Source organism: Suncus etruscus, chromosome 4 (assembly GCF_024139225.1).
Source record: "Suncus etruscus isolate mSunEtr1 chromosome 4, mSunEtr1.pri.cur, whole genome shotgun sequence".
In the NCBI taxonomy this organism is placed as follows: Eukaryota; Metazoa; Chordata; class Mammalia; order Eulipotyphla; family Soricidae; genus Suncus; species Suncus etruscus.
Window position 1 is genome coordinate 10,352,154 of NC_064851.1, and position 16,299 is coordinate 10,368,452.

The 16,299-nt window shown below is 47.3% G+C and overlaps 1 protein-coding gene across 2 annotated transcripts in view; it reads left to right on the top strand.

Annotated features, from left to right (window-relative positions):
- LARGE1 (LARGE xylosyl- and glucuronyltransferase 1) overlaps positions 1 to 16,299 on the top strand; it is a 479,868-nt gene that overhangs the window by 396,822 nt on the left and 66,747 nt on the right. For both annotated transcript variants that reach the window (XM_049771991.1, XM_049771992.1), the window contains exon 7: positions 3,180 to 3,284. In XM_049771991.1, the coding sequence (XP_049627948.1) occupies positions 3,180 to 3,284 (105 nt within the window). The remainder of the gene's footprint in view (positions 1 to 3,179; positions 3,285 to 16,299) is intronic.

Sequence of the window (16,299 nt, forward strand, 5' to 3'; positions counted from 1 at the left end):
CCCACATTTATTAGTACCTACTTTACCCTGGATCCAAAGCCATCAAGCCGTTCATGCTCTAGAGCTCAAGCAGAAGCTGGAGATTGACGGATGAAGTGTCAATATTGATGATATTGATGGATGAAGTTTTCAATATTGATGGAGATTGATGAATGGGGTGATGATATTGATATATATTGATGAATGAGGTATAAATATTGAGGATATTGATGGATGACCTGTCAGTACTGATGATATTGATAAGTGAGGTGACATATTGATTGAGATTAATGGATGAGGTCTAATGATGGATATTGATGGATTAGGTTTTAATATGATGGATAAAGTGTCAATGTGATGGAATTTGATGATGAGGCGTCATATTCATGGATATTGATGGATGAGACTCTATTGGCAATATTGATAGATGAGGTATTAATATCGATGGATATGGTGTTCGTATTGATAGATATTGATGAATGAGGTATCAGTATTGAAGGATGGCTCTGAATGTCATCCCAGCCTCGGTCCAAAGAGAGCATAAAACACAAGCTGGGAGTGTTATATAGAATCTTATATAGAATACAGAAAAGAATTTAAGCAATCATTCAGAAATAGGGGAGTATCTGAGGTGACTTCCTTGCTAGAGACTCCATTTTTCCCACTGACAGGAAGGCTATGATCGACAGTTGGGCAGGGCTGATACCCCCACCCCCAGCAAGATCTTTGTGAAGAGCTTGTTCTCACACAGTGGTGAGAACACCTGCACCGATGCCCCCTATTTCCCTTTGGTAGAATTCCAATGTGGCTGGTGATGGAGCACTGGACTGGGGGGGGGGGGGGGCAGACAGTATATCAGGTAAGGCACTTGCCTTGCACATGGCCAGTTCCAGTTCCATCCTCATCACTGCATATGGTCCACTGAGCACCCCCAGCAGTGATCTCTGAGCTCCACTGGATGTGTCCCCAAAATCAAACCCTCTCCCACAAAAATAAAAGTTGACGGCTATCACAAAATATTGGAATTGTTCAAGATGCATTATCCGTATTTCCAGTGACTAAAGACTGAGATTCAGAGGATTCCCTACATGCATGAAAGATCACCCCACTTTGGTCAGCCCATGACACCCAGCATTATATTTTTTAAATGGGCATCAGTAATCATAAACTAGCTCTCCACAGCTCTAACTCAGGAAGCTCTTACACACACACACACACACACACACACACACACACACACACACACACACATCCTTAGAACCTTGGTGACCAGAAATCTTATGTCATACACAACCCCCAGACTTGTGGTCTGTGGACTTGTTTGACTTCCAGGCACTTCCAGGATTGGTCTGTTTTTCTTTCTGTGTGTGTGTATGTGTGTGTGTGTTTACATCCCCCTTAAGGATTTCTGTGAGTATTTAGATGTGATCCTATATACAATGACAAAGTGGGTGGTAGTATTTTTCCCTGTTCTTCTAATTTATGTATTTGTGCTAGGAGGATGATTTAGGCAGGAGTTCCATGAATTGATCAAATAAATTACACCCAACCCACACACCATCATTTCGGGTCGCTGTCACCACACCAGGGAGGTTCTATATCACCCAGCATGGTGTTGCAGAAGAGAGCGGTGGTGTTTTCTTCTGTGCATTTGGCGGGAAAGGTCTTTATTTCTCAGCTGGGCCAGCTGTGGGGGATCGGGGCTCCAGAAGGTTCGGAGTTGAGTGAGTTCAGAATAAGGCTGAGGTTCTTAGCTGTTGCTGCTGCACTTTTGCAAACAAGTTCCACTTTCTGAGCCCTTAGCTCCTCTTTCTATAAACTCTGGGTTTCTCCTACCTCACACACTGGCCGTTGAGGTCAGTACGAAGCCCTGGAACTGTGTGGAAAGAATTTGGTATGTATTCAAGACTGGAGATATAGTACATATAACAGGGAAGGTACTTGTCTTTCACATATCCAACCAGGGTTTGATTACCAATACTAATCCCCAAGCACCAACAGGAGTTGACTGAGCACAGCTGGGTATGTACCCAAAAAAACAATAAAGAATTGGGGTACAGACAAATGTATCTAATCCAGTATGGATTAGATAGTGGCCACTGAGGGTCTGCAAATCAAAGTCCAAAGTCAGCTATAGTTTCCCTGTCTATAAAGTAATTTTTTCTTGACACAAGGGAAGCCATACCCAGCAGTGCTCAAGATTGATTCCTAGTTTTGTATTCAGGCACCACCCCTAGCAAGGCTCAGGGGACCATATATGATACTGGAGATGGAACCAGGTCAGCAACATGCAAGACAAGTCCCTTCAGCCATGTAATGTGTCTCCAGTTCTGCGAAGTACTTTGATAATAATTTTGAAAGAGGCCATAAGACAGAGCCTCTCAAAGGGCTGGAACACAAACTTTGGGTGTGGGATTATGTGCCAGGTACCCCATGCTTCTCTTAAGTACCAACCCAGGAGTAGCCCATGGACATCACTAGGGATGACTCTGGAACAAACAATACTAATTCCAAGAGTGGCCTTGCTGGGTATGGTCTGATGGCCTCTGCCCTGCACAGAAGCTTAGAGACATCCTCCTTCAAACACCCTCAGCATTGCAGTGCCCTCAGAAAGAACTTCCTGGGGCTGAGTTCCATGGGTTGAATGCAAGCTTCGCATGCAGGAAGTTTGGGTTTCATCCTGACCCCAAATGGTTTCCCAAGCACCATCAGAAACACCATCTCACCGACAGAGCTGGGAATAGTTCCTGAGCACCATTGAGTGTGGCTTCTCCTCACCACCTTCCTTCCACCCCTGAAAAGCACTTTCTTTTTTTTTTTTTTTTTTTTTTTTGTGGTTTTTGGGTCACACCGGCAGTGCTCAGGGATTATTCCTGGCTCCATGCTCAGAAATTGCTCCTGGCAGGCACGGGGGACCATATGGGATGCCGGGATTCGAACCGATGACCTTCTGCATGAAAGGCAAACGCCTTACCTCCATGCTATCTCTCCGGCCCCTGAAAAACACTTTCTAAGTGTCAGAATTCACTGACTTGACCCAGGGAAACATATGTCTCAGAGGGGAGCCTTCAGAAGTACTCTCAGTGATGACAGGCTCCCAGAGGAGAATTTCTGGCATGAACCACACACTCCAGTTCAGGTCTCACAGATCCACATGGCATGGCTTTGCATTTGAACTCAGAATTCTCTGTTCTTTGCAGGCCAGCAGGTCCTGGGCCTGGTGGAGAACCAGAGTGACTGGTACCTGGGCAACTTATGGAAAAACCACCGCCCCTGGCCAGCCCTCGGACGGGGCTACAACACAGGTAAGCTGTGTTTTCTGGGGCAGGGCTGGTATTGGGGGGGGGGATGGGGTAGTGGGGAAGCTGAAAGAGGTGACCTTCCAGTTCTGGGTTCTATCGCTGCAGAACAATCTTTGGTGGCCTGTGGCTAGTGCACTTAATGGTCCCGCTCCTTGAGGACCCTCAATCCTTGATCCCGAGGATATCCTACTGATCTGTCTGTTTCTCAGGTCTTTGGCTCAGTCTGCAGACAGTCTCAGCAGTTCCCTATTGGAGTGCATGAGAGATGAAGTCTCCTCCCTCACACTCTTGTTTGTTTTCATTCTGGACTCTGAGCCCCCCATGGGTACTCGGAACTCATAACTCCAAGCACATCTCTGACTCACGTGCCATTTCCTGTCAAAAGTGACAGGATTTCTGCTGATATTTCATTGGTTGGTGTGGAATTTCTCAACAAGACAGGGAGGAACAGAGAGGCATCTCCCTCCATGTTCTCATACAGACAAACACACACACACACACACACACATACATGCACACACACGATATCCAGGATCCTCTTGGGTGAAAATGTATCCATAGAGACGCAAAGTACAAGACTAAAGGTCAGGGGCCGGAGAGGTAGCATGGAGATAGGGTGTTTGCCTTACATGCAGAAGAATGGTGGTTTGAATCCCGGCATTCCATATGGTCTCCCCAAACCTGCCAGAAGTGATTTCTGAACATAGAGCCAGGAGTAACTCCTGGGGGCTGCTGGGTGTGACCCAAAAACTGAAAAGAAAAATAAAAGACTAAAGGTCAACCAGTAGGGCAGGAAAAAAGCAAGGGAAGAAGGGGGTCTGCTGTGGGAGAAAGGGTGAGAGCCACTGGGTTAAGAGCATGTCCTCTATTTCTTTCCATAGCTTTCACCCCAAGCCGTCCCCCTCCATAAGTTGCTTTGGGAAGCTGGATGGTTTGTTTTTAATTTGCTATGTGCTAGGGTCAGACACCCAACCCCATCCCTTGCAGTGCTCAGGGACCAGTTGGATGCCAAACCCAGGACTTTCCACACCGGGCATGTGCACTGACCAATGAGCCACTTCCCTGGCCCCTGCTTGTAGTGTTCTATGTGCCCCTCTGACCACAATCTAGTGGCCACTGACCGAGATCACATCTTTGAGATCTTTTTGGATTTGTCAGGTGGATGCTCCCCTTTCTTGAGAGTCTGCCAGCCCTTAGGCTGCCCACTCCACCCCAATTCCCACCCTGTTTATACCTGCCTTGCCAGAGTGCACTGCAAGGTGCAGGGATGAGCTGCCTTCCACCTAACCCAGCTCCATCCTCTCCACACCACCACTGTATTCCAATGACCCAGCAAAGCACAGATGGGACAAAGGCAGCACCTGCATCTTTGTACCAAGAAGAACTTATTCCTAAGCATTCTGTCCATTCATCATCCACCAGGGGAGCAAGGCTGCCATTTGCTCAGCCCCCAGTTGTCGGGGTATTGGGGGGAGGGCTGGCTTTTAAAAAAAATAGTCTGACAATTTCAGGAAGATCCAGCTTGAGCTGATAGGGGATGATCTTAAAGCTGAATAGCCTCATAGGAGAGGAGGGAGTCTGGGGGTGGCCAGTGATGTGAGGGTGATAGGTGATTGGTAGATCCCTGCATATGATAGGTAAGAGGGACTGGAGAGAGAACACAGTGAGGAGGACGTTTACCTTGCATCAGGCCAATCTTCAGCATCCCATATATCAAGTGCTCCCTGAGCACTTGAGTGCAGAACCAGGAGTATTCACTGAGGATTGCTGGGAAGGATCCCATAACAAACAAACAGAAAATAACAGGTTTGTGAGGTGGGTCCCCAGGGATCATTCCAAGTGGGTCACTCTTGTAACACCCTGAGATGAAGAACAGAAGGTCAACCCCAGGATGTGCTTTAGAAAGCAATTTAAAAGTGGCTCCAACTAGAAATGTAGTACAGCAGGTTTGATCTCAGGGACTCTACTTCGGGTCTTTCAAGCCCTGCCAAGAATGATCACTGTGGGCAAAGGTAGGAGTAGGCCCTGAGCACCTTGAGATGTGGCCCAAAAACAGAACATAAAAAAATAAAAACAAAAGTGGCTCCTTCCTGTTCTTTCATTTCCCAAATTGGGCCAGGGATGTGGTAGCTGGAGAACCTGGATTTCTTGGGAGGGAAGGAAGTATTTCTCTCAATTCTTTATCCCTAGTATATTGAAATGAGGTCACGAAGGGACCAATTTACCTAGTGGTAGGTCAGAGGTCATGGAAAGAGAGACAGTCAAGTTGATGCTCAAGGAGATTGCCACAGCTGGGATGCCAAAAGTCCTCATCAGCTGGCCAAGAACTGCATCAGAAAATGCTGAGAGGCGCCCAGAAAACAGAATCTCTGACTGGTTCAGCCATGCTGCCTCCCTTCCAGGCATTCTGCCACCCCAGACCAGCCCCTTGGAGTTTGATGAGCTTTTGCTTCCTGTTGAGATGTATGCTCCCCTCATGCTCTGAAGGAATATTGGGAATGGATGTTTGTACAGTCATTGCATGGAGAAAACTAGGTGTTAATGTTCACTGTTAATGTTTATCTGTTCACTGTGCTACTGGTTGTCTGTTTGGAGACCACACCCAGTGAGCCTCAGAGGTCATTACTCCTAGCTCTAGGATCACTCCTGAAGGGACAGGGGGAGTCAAATCCCTGTTGGGCACTTGCAAGGCAGAACCCCCTGCACTGACTTTTCAGATCTCCCTCCCACTCTTTGCAACCAACCAGGTGACTAATGGTTCATCAGAGAGCCTGAGTATGTGGTGCTATTTGGGCCCTGTAGTGCTGAGGATTACCTGAGTCTCCTCCAGCAATGCTTAGGGAACCAGGGATGGAACCAGGGTCAGCAACATGCCAAGCATATGCCTTAACCCTTATACTATTATTGCTTTGGTCCAGAATGGATTTTTTTTTTAAATGAGTAGCACCAGTAACTTCCAGCAGACTGGAGACTCCCAGAGGCAAGTTTACGTATTGATGGATTTATTGATGTGCGTGGGAGCCAAAAGTCAAATGCAGCTCTGCGGTAACTCCAGCCCAATTGTGTCTACAGATCCCTTTAGCACTGCAGGAGATAAGAATAGGTATTTAGAAATCATCAACAAGGGGCCGGGCGGTGGCGCTAGAGGTAAGGTGCCTGCCTTGCCTGCGCTAGCCTTGGACAGACCGCGGTTCGATCCCCTGGCATATATGGTCCCCCAAGCCAGGAATGACTTCTGAGCACATAGCCAGGAGTAACCCCTGAGCGTCACCGGGTGTGGTCCCCCCCCCCCAGCAAAGAAAGAAATCATCAACAAAAGGCACTGGAGACAACCACAATACAACCACAATATTGTGTCCCTCTCTGAAATCTGTCCGTTCCATGTGGGGCTATGACAGACCCTGAAAGGGCCAAGAGAAAAGGAAGTGCCCCTCTACCAACAAAACCCAACCAACTGCATTTCTATTCTGTTTTAACTTTTTTTGGAGTCACCTCCAGTAGTGCTCAGGGCTTTGCATTTAAGATCACTCCTGGAGACCCTATACAGTTCCAGGGATCAAACCCAGATTGACTGCTTGTAAGGCAAGCCCTACCCGCTGTGCTCTCTATCTCTTCAGCCTCATGCATTTCTGCTCTTCATCCTAGCATGGCACAAATAGTTTGGGGAGAATCTATCCTTGCACTTACTTTGGGAATAAGAATTAGGTCTCTTTGAGCTGTGCCCTGAGCTCAGGAAAGATTATGTAGTATTGGTAGAATAATCCAATTGATGTTACTGGCCAGCCTCGGCCTGGCTCATCTGAAATTGTGTTTAATGGGAAAGAAAAAGTCTAGTAGAATATGGTTCTCATTCCTCTTTCTCCCAGGAGACTGTCATGGCACTTCTTGATAAAAATTCTTATTCTTGGGGCCGGAGAGATAGCATGGAGGTAAGGCGTTTGCCTTTCATGCAGGAGGTCATCGGTTCGAATCCCGGCGCCCCATATGGTCCCCTGTGCCTGCCAGGAGCAATTTCTGAGCCTGGAGCCAGGAATAACCCCTGAGCACTGCCAGGTGTGACCCAAAAACCAAAAAAAAAAAAAAAAAAAAAAAAAAAAATTCTTATTCTTGCCTGTCTGAACCCATCACTAACCATGAGCTCCTTTCCCTCTGAGGCAGTGCTGCTTGTAATTTACTTCTAGACCTCGCCTTTTAGATAGAAATTTTCTGTCATTATTTTTCTTTTGGTTTGGGGGCCATACTCAGCAGTGCTTAATGCTTGCTCCTACCTCTGAACTCAGGAATTATTTCAGCAATGCTCAGGGAACCTATGGTGTGCCAAGAATTCAACCCAGGTTGGCCACATGCAAGGCAAGTGCCTATGTACTGTATCGCTCCAACCCCTCTAGGTCAGTGTTTGAAGGTGACTCTCCAGCCTGACAGATACACACTGGATAGTATTGGGGGCTTCACACCTTGACTTGGATACCTCATTAGCAGCCTGTTGAGGTCCACTTTTAGCCCAGTGCCAAAGAAAGAGGAGAGGGAAGGCACTGATCTCTAGACAGGACCCTCTAACTTTGAAGCCTACTGCTCCAACTGCCCATGCAGAATGAAGTTTGCCAACTTCTGTTGCCAGAGCGTTATACATCCAGCTCAAACTGAACCTGAGTTTTGTAAAAAATGCTCCTCCTTGAAGGACAATTCAGTCAGCAGCTCCTCATCCTATATTTCCATGAGTTTACAAACACAAACACATATTAGCCTTATTTGCCTTGCGTTGTACATGAATCAGAACAATCCAGGGGCATTTTGCTTGATTTTGTATTTTCTCTCTCAACTTGGGATAATCCCAAAAATAATGAAAATGCATTTCGCAACTTCAGCCCATGGCTGTGCCCGTGCTTCTATCTGGTGTTTGGAATGCCTCTCTGCAACCCTGGTCTAAAATTTGTGGAATTCCTAGATCACTGTCTACAGGTATAGACATGGTAGAGTCCTCACATCTCCAGCCCCATGAGGCAGCCATCAGGTTGAACCTGGAGTCTACTTGATCTGCACAGCATGGAGTTGATCCCTGCCATTGATTTTTCAGGGAGCTGTGGATTTAGACTAGAATGAGAATTGTGCTTTGCAGGAAAGAAAGTCAGTGCTCAGTTTTCTCCAGCTTTGTCAAGCCTTGCCTTGCCCTCCTAGAAAAGAATTTCGGAAGAAAAACAGGGAAGCTTTAGAGGTTCTGCGTGAGGAAGCAAAGAGAAAGGTGAGAATCCATATTTCAGTGGAGAGATGCAGGCCACCCTACTCCAGAACAGGGACACTCACATGTGCTTTTGCAGAGTAGGTTTTATAGGGTTTTCTCCTGCAGTGCCCTCAAGTGGGGTTTTCTATCTAGATATGAGTCTGTTGCTTTGTTGTTGTCAAAAGGAGAAACTCAAATCTTTTGGTGGTCTGAGGTCATGTCCTTGTTGCAGCTTCTTGTCTCTGCTGAAGTTTGACCTCTCCAGGCTGCCTGGGAGTCAACACTGGTGCCAGTTGGATTCTTCTCAGGCCCTTTTCCTGTGCCCACACAGTGGGTTTGACCATAATGCTTTCAGGCTAATGACAGAGTAAATTCTTCAAAGCTCATCTTGGGTTGGGGGAGTTTGGGGTTTTTGTTTGTTTGTTTGTATTTGTGCCATACCCAGGAGTGCTTAGTGGTTACTCTGGATTTGCTCTCAGGCTAACCCTGGTGGGCTCTGGGCACCATATGGGATACTTACTCTGGATTTGCTCTCAGGCTAACCCTGGTGGGCTCTGGGCACCATATGGGATACTGGGGATTAAACCCAGGTCAACTGCATGCAAGGCAAACACCTTACCTGCTGTACTATTGCTTCAGCAACCTCCCCATCCATAACAGGTTTTTTTGTGTGTGTTTCCCAAGAGTCATTGCCAAGGTCTCCCTATTAACCTGCCTGCTTCAGGCTCCTAGTTCAAATCCAATTTTCTTCTATAACATGTGCTCCAGAGAAGTCTTGGGCAAATCCCCTTGAGGGAGAGGAAATGGGGCTACAAGGGGAGGGCATGCTTGTCCTTAATCTGCAAAATGGGGAGTGCCAGCCCCAGCTCCCAGGAATGCTCAGGGGATTTAGAGAAGGAAGAGTGCCTGGCCTACAGGGAACACTCACTAAATAACTCAGAAAATAACTCAGTTAAAAACACTCAGTAAGGGGCCGGAGAGATAGCATGGAGGTAGGGTGTTTGCCTTGCATGCTGAAGGATGGTGGTTTGAATCCTGGCATTCTATATGGTCCCCTGGGCCTGCCAGGAGCGATTTCTGAGCATAGAGCCAGGAGTGGCCCCTGAGCGCTGCCGGGTGTGACCCAAAACAAAACAAAACAATACACAAACCACTCAATAAATCAATAAAAACTTCATATTTTTTTTCTGTTTGTTTTTTTGGGTAGCACCCGGCAGCGCTCAGGGGTGACTCCTGGCTTTACGCTCAGAAATTGCTCCTGGCAGGCTTGGGGGACTATATGGGATGCCGGGATTCGAACCACCGACCTTCTGATTGCAAGGCAAAAGCTCTACCTCCATGCTATCTCTCCAGCCCCAAAACTTCATATTATTAATTTTGAAAATAAAAGTGCTTTAAGTTTTGATTATTTTGCTTTATTTTAAATTTTGGGTCACATTCAGCAGTGCTCAGGAGTTATACCTGGCTCTTCACTCAGATATCATTCCTGGAGGGCTTGGTTGGACCAGATCAGATACTAGGGATCAAACCCAAATTAGCTTCATGCAAGGCAAACTCTTTACCCACTGCCCTAGCTAGTTGTAAGTGTGTGCATGGGGTGTGTGTGTGTGTGTGTGTGTGTGTGTGTGTGTGTGTGTGTGTGTGTGTGTGTGTGTGTGTGTGTGTTTAAATGATAGCCAAAGCGTAGGGCTGAGCTATCAGTTTCATCAGATCCTCCAGCCACATAACCATCGATTCTGGGGTCCAGGCAGCTAAAGAGGCCATCAGCTTTCCCTGTTATTAGGAATGTGAGATGATTTTAGACCATGCACACTTTCACTCATGGCCCCCAGGGAAGCAGACATCACCCACCATCCTATCCCCTTTTACTGTCTCCATTTCCATCTGTCTCTGAGCCAAGCTTTCCTCTCTTTGCACATTTGAGTCAGCTGAGTCCTTTTCAGACTCACATTGGGGTAAGCCCCCATGGCAGAGCCGAGTTCTCAGAAGTGCCTCTAGGCAGGCAGCCAAGCACAGGATCCCTCACATCAGCCTTAGTGGGGGGCCTGTAATTAAAAGGAGCTGCTGAGCAGTCCCAGAAGAAGGCAAGGTTTCCCAGCTCCCACCCATCCTCCTGAGCACAACAGCTCTTCTAGAAGATCTGCTCATTCTCCTGGCTGCCTCTTCTCCCCAGGCCTCTTTTGGTAGAGGAAATATGTATTTAAGGTTTCCAGAATGTGGCCTTGCTGGGCAGAGGGCTATGGTGTGGAGGGGAGAGGACTCCATCCTGAACACAAGTCAGAAAGAGCATCAAAGTCTTCCCAGATGTGGCCCTCTGAAAACGATTAAAAAATCAAAATCTGGGGCTGGGACGGTGGCGCTAGAGGTAAGGTGTCTGCCTTGCAAGCGCTAGCGTAGGACGAACCGCGGTTCGATCCCCCGGCATCCCATATGGTCCCCCCAAGCCAGGGGCGATTTCTGAGCGCATAGCCAGGAGTAACCCCTGAGCGTCAAACGGGTGTGTCCCAAAAACCAAAAAAAAAAAAAAAAAATCAAAGTCTGACAACAGAGTTCTAAGAGGGCTTGACTATGACCAAGGAATGGGATCTCGATTTTTTTTAATTTCTACAAAATGCTTTTTTAAAAATTTTATCTCAAAAAATAAAGATTTTTTTATTTTTTGGTTTTTGGGCCATGACCATTGGTGCTCAGAAGTTACTCCTGCCTCTGTGCTCAGGGGTCATTCCTGGTGGTGCTCAGAGATATGCGATTCCAGGGATTGAACATTGACTATGTGCGAGGTAAATGCCCTCCCACTGTGCAATCGCTCTGGCCACTATAAGACACTTTAAAAATAAAGCTGGAGGAGACAAGTGCAATAGCACAGCAAGGAGGACATTTGCCTTGCATGCAGCTAACCCAGGTTCCATCTTTGGTATCTCATATGGTCCCCCGAGCCTGCAGAAGTAATTTTTGAGCACAGAGCCAGAAGTAATCCCTGAGTGCCTCAGGGTGTGGCCAATAATCATAATCATAATATTGCTGGATGGAATGTATACAGGTTAATGTGCTTGTCTAGCAAATGGCTAGGCCTATAGCCACTGTCTATAGGCTCCCCCAGAGCACCACTAGGAGATATCTCTGTGTAGAGTCAGGAGTTAAGTCCTGAGCACAAAGTTAGGAGTAAGCCCTGAAAACAGCCAGGTGTGGCTCCCAAACAGAAACATAAAAATGTTGAGATGCTGCATTTCTATATTCATCAGTTAAAGCTCGAACGCCCAGTGGTGATGGTAGTTGGGAAAGGGATCTTGGAGAGGTGGAGCCAATCCGATGGATATGAGGAGGTCAGAAAGTGGAGCCCTCCCAATGGATCTGGCATCCTTCTAGAAAGAGACTCCACAGAGCTTGCTCTCCACACCCCACCCTGCCACATGCACCAATGGGGGGCGAAGATGGTCTAGAGTCCAGGGACTGTTGGGCATGTAAGATGTAAGGAAAGCAATGCCCAAGCCAGTGTTACTCAAACTCTGTCCATAGGATCTAGGGGTAGTAGCGGAGCCACCTGACAGAGAATTTGTCTCAGCTTTATTTAGTTATTTTTGCTTGAAAGCCAATGCCTGAAACCAAAAATAACCAAGTAGGAAGTGCTTAATGCTTATTCCTAGCTCTGTGCTCAGGGATCATTACTGAGGGTGCTCAGAGACCACATGGAATGCTGGGCATCAAATCTGGGTCAGCTACTCGTAAGAAATGTGCCCTCCCTGCTATACCGTTGTGCCAGACACTTTCAGGTTTTGTTTGTTTATTTGTTTGTTTTGCATTATGGACACGGGGATTTGGGAGGTCCAAACCCTGGAGCATTGGCTTCCCAGGACCCAGAGAGGTGGAGCCCTATCCCAGTTGTGCATACTACCTTCTGTTCTGTATCACTTCCTGCTCTGCACACAACTCCCTGATTAGCACACTTGCTTCCTACTCTGTACTCTTTCTGCTCTGCACACAACCCCCAGATCTGCACACGGCTCCCTGCTCTGCACACAGCTCGCATCTCTGCACAACACCCTTGCTTTGCACACCATTCCCTGACTCTGACCTTATTGGCACTGGAGCTAAGCTGTTCCTTATAGATAGTTACAAGCCCAATGACTGAAGCTGCCCATGTCTGGCTTGTGTCTCCCCGCCCTGCAGAGCCATGCAGTGCTGTGGTTCCTGGGGTCACCCACTCAGGTCTCACTGCAGCAAGAGCTCCCAGGAGCTATGACCCAGACTCCCAGACCAACATAGGGACCATCTACAGTGGGAGGGCTAGCAGAAGGAATCCAAAATCTTCCTGCTATTAAGAAAAGCACCTCACCAGCTTGTAGCACAGACATGCCTTGAAGACTAATATTTATGGTAGGAAGAGGTATCTGATTCCCCAGGGGTCATCACCTTGCCCTGCACTCTGTGGTTTGATAGGCGTCATGTCCCCAGGTGTGGGGACTCATATAACCCTCATATAACCCTTATGGCAGTGCAGAGGGGATAATTGAATTTCAGAGTTACTGATGGCTGTGAATGACAGGCCAGGCCTTCTAGCTTTTCTCCAAGTGAGAGAGAGAAAGAGAGAGAGAGAGAGAGAGAGAGAGAGAGAGAGAGAGAGAGAGAGAGAGAACAGTGCCAGACAGAAAGGTACAGAGGGAGAATTTGTCCAGTCTTACCCAGTATACAGCTAATTAGCTATGGACCTTTTATTTAGGGCCTGTGTAGGGGGTCAGAATGATAGCATAGCAAATAGGGAGCTTGCCTTGCATGCTGTCAAACTCAGGACCAATCCCCAGCACCCCCCAATGTATGTACCCCCAATGTAGTCCAAGAGCAATCCTTGAGCACAGCCAAGTGTGACTCAAGAAATTTTCAAAAGTAAACAAATAAATGACGCCTATGTGGTCCGTACATAGTGGCCCTAGAATGTGCGACTGTCACCAGCCAGCTTTCAGTGGGCAAGAGTTCCATGCCAGGCCTTCAGACTCTTTTGCAGGCACAGGTGAGCATGGGCTATTATTGAAGTGGCTCAGTTGACATGTGTTGGCATGTGTTGGTATTGGGTGGCACACATCAGTGCAGACTAGGACTGACTGACATAAATTGGCATGGGCTAGTAGAAGCTGTCATGGGTGACATAGATTGACAGCAGCTGATATGGAATGGCACTGATTGGCATTGTTGGTATAGACTGGCATGGTCTACTATAAGTTGGCACTGGTTGACATTGGTTGGCATCATTTGGTACTGGTTGGCAAGGCTGAAATTGGATAGCATGAATTAGTACCCACTGGCCTGGGTTAGCATTGGTTGACATTGGCTGGTACAGTTTGGAATTACCTGATACATGGGCATGAGCTGGTGCTGGTTGGCACCAGCTGGCATGGGCTGGCATTTGTTAGCATTGAGTGGTCCAGGCTGGCATAGGTTGGCATTAGCTGGCATTGACTAGCCCACGTTGGCCTCAGAGGTCTTCATGTGCTTCTGGGGGCTCTCCCTGAACCTCCCTCCTGTGGAAGGAACAGACCCAGCTACCCCAGGGACCCTAACAAGCAGACAAGGAAGAAGGTGACATACCCCAAAGCCTCCAGGTAGGGAGGAGGCAAAAAGGAGGTGGTTGGCCTGGCTGAAGAACCCAGGAAGGTTTCCACAGAGAAGGCTGGAAGGACTGATGAGAGAACCCAGAGGAAGGGCTGAGGAAGGGAGAGCAAGGGAATGGAATAAAAGAAGGTAACATTCTACTTAGTTGAATTAAAGCACACATTCCAGTGAATTTTACTTTTCTTGTTCTTTGGGGGCCACACCAGACAGTGCTCTGGGGTACTCCTGACTTGGTGCCCACAGGTATTTCCCTAATGGTGCTTGATTACCATGCAATGCTGGGGATCAAACCCAGTTTTCTTGCATGCAAAACTTACTTCCTCCCCAGCCCTTGGAGCCGTCTCTCCAAACAAAGCCCAGAGATTTGTTTGTTTGTTTGTTTGTTTGTTTGGGGGACACACCCAGCAGTGCTTAGGAGTGATTCCTAGCTCTGGGCTTAGATATTACTCCTGACAGGCTCAGGGGACCATATGGGACACCACAGATAGAATCCAGGTTGGCCAGATGCAAGGCAAATGTCCTCCCGCCATGCTATGGCTTGTAATTGCCTCTGCTCCTGTTCTTTACTGGGAGAGAATTCCGGCCAGCAGCTTTCTCTCAATCAGGACAGAAGGCAGAAGGCAACTACAAATAATTCGCGAGTGTTAAGCTCTTTTGTGAACACCTAAAAAATTAAGCTGTAGAAGTTAGTAAAACGCTCAGGGTGACGTATGCCAGTCGAGAGGCTTTATTGAGGGGAGAGCAGGGTTTTTATGCCCTGCTCCAGTGGGAGGAATAGTAACATAGGATTGAAACATAAACCAATCAGATTTGTACAAGTACAACAATTTTAACCAATGGGAGCACATTTTGATGGCGGGAAGCATAAGGAGGAACCTGGCAGGATGAGGGGAGGGGAAGCAAATTCTTAAACAAATAGCTAATTGATATTTACGCAAATACAATTTTTTGTTTAGCCTATTTTCCATTTAGATCTTTCTTTTGTGCAAGCAATAAGGATCACAATTTAAACTTTACAAAAACATATCTATAACTATGTGCTTGAGAGCAGGCACAAAAACAGGTTCCATGGAAAGGTTAAGGAATCTGGTTAAGCCAGATTCTTTGTGCTGAGCTAAATTTATTTGCAGAGTTTCCTGTTGGTTCGGGGCTATGCAAACTTTGTGGCTATTCAGGCAGGCGGTGGAAAATTCATCCAGAGTTCCATTGAATATGTGGGTGCACGGTCGCCCACAATGGCTCTGCCCGCCCACTCAGAATTTTTTAAAGAGATTCATAATTGGTTAGAAGAGATACAATAATAAGACCCGTACATTCCCCTAAAAACCAACATAAGAACAAAAACCATTTCCTTTATTCTCTGACTTCCACACCTCTACCCCTCAAGGTCCCTATAAGGTAGTTCTCTAGAATAATCGTGATTTCTAAGAATCACCCAAGATTGGGGCCAGAGTGATAGTGCAGTGGGCAGAGCATTTGCCTTGAATGTGGTCAACCTAGGTTTATCCTCAGCTTCTCATGTGGTCCCCTGAGCACCCATCAGGAGTAATTTCTGAGTGCAAAGCCAGGAGTGACCCCTGAGCAAGTTGGGTGTGGCCCTCAAACCCATTTTTTTTTTTTTTGGTTTTTGGTTTTTGGGTCACACCCAGCAGCACTTAGGGGTTACTCCTGGCTCTAAGCTCAGAAATCACTCCTGGCAGGCTTGGGAGACCATATGGGATGCCAGGATTCGAACCACCGTCCTTCTGCATGCAAGGCAAATGCCCTACCTCCATGCTATCTCTTCGGCCTCATAAACCCATTTTTTACAAAATCTCCCAAGATTCTTGTTCCCAAGTTCTCTTTTACCACAATTCTCCTTCCTCCCTACTCCACAGAAGCAGAAATGAGTTTCTTGGGGGTGGGGGGGAAGTGTCCCCCTGTAGGAGTGAGGACTTGGAAGGGAATATCTGGGAACTCCTGGAGATAGGTGAGAATCTCAAATACTCAGGTCTGAAAGCTCAGACCCAAAGTGGTTCCTTGCCAAGCGATCCAGCCAGCCACCGAGCTGGATACTTTGCTCTCCTGTGCTTCTCTCCCAGAGCTAATGCTTGCCCGTGAATCTCATTTGTGGCAAATCTCCCCCTTAACAGGACAGCCTGTGGCTTTGCCGAGCCTGCCAGAGACGGTCCATTCATTAGCAGAGAGACTCAGACT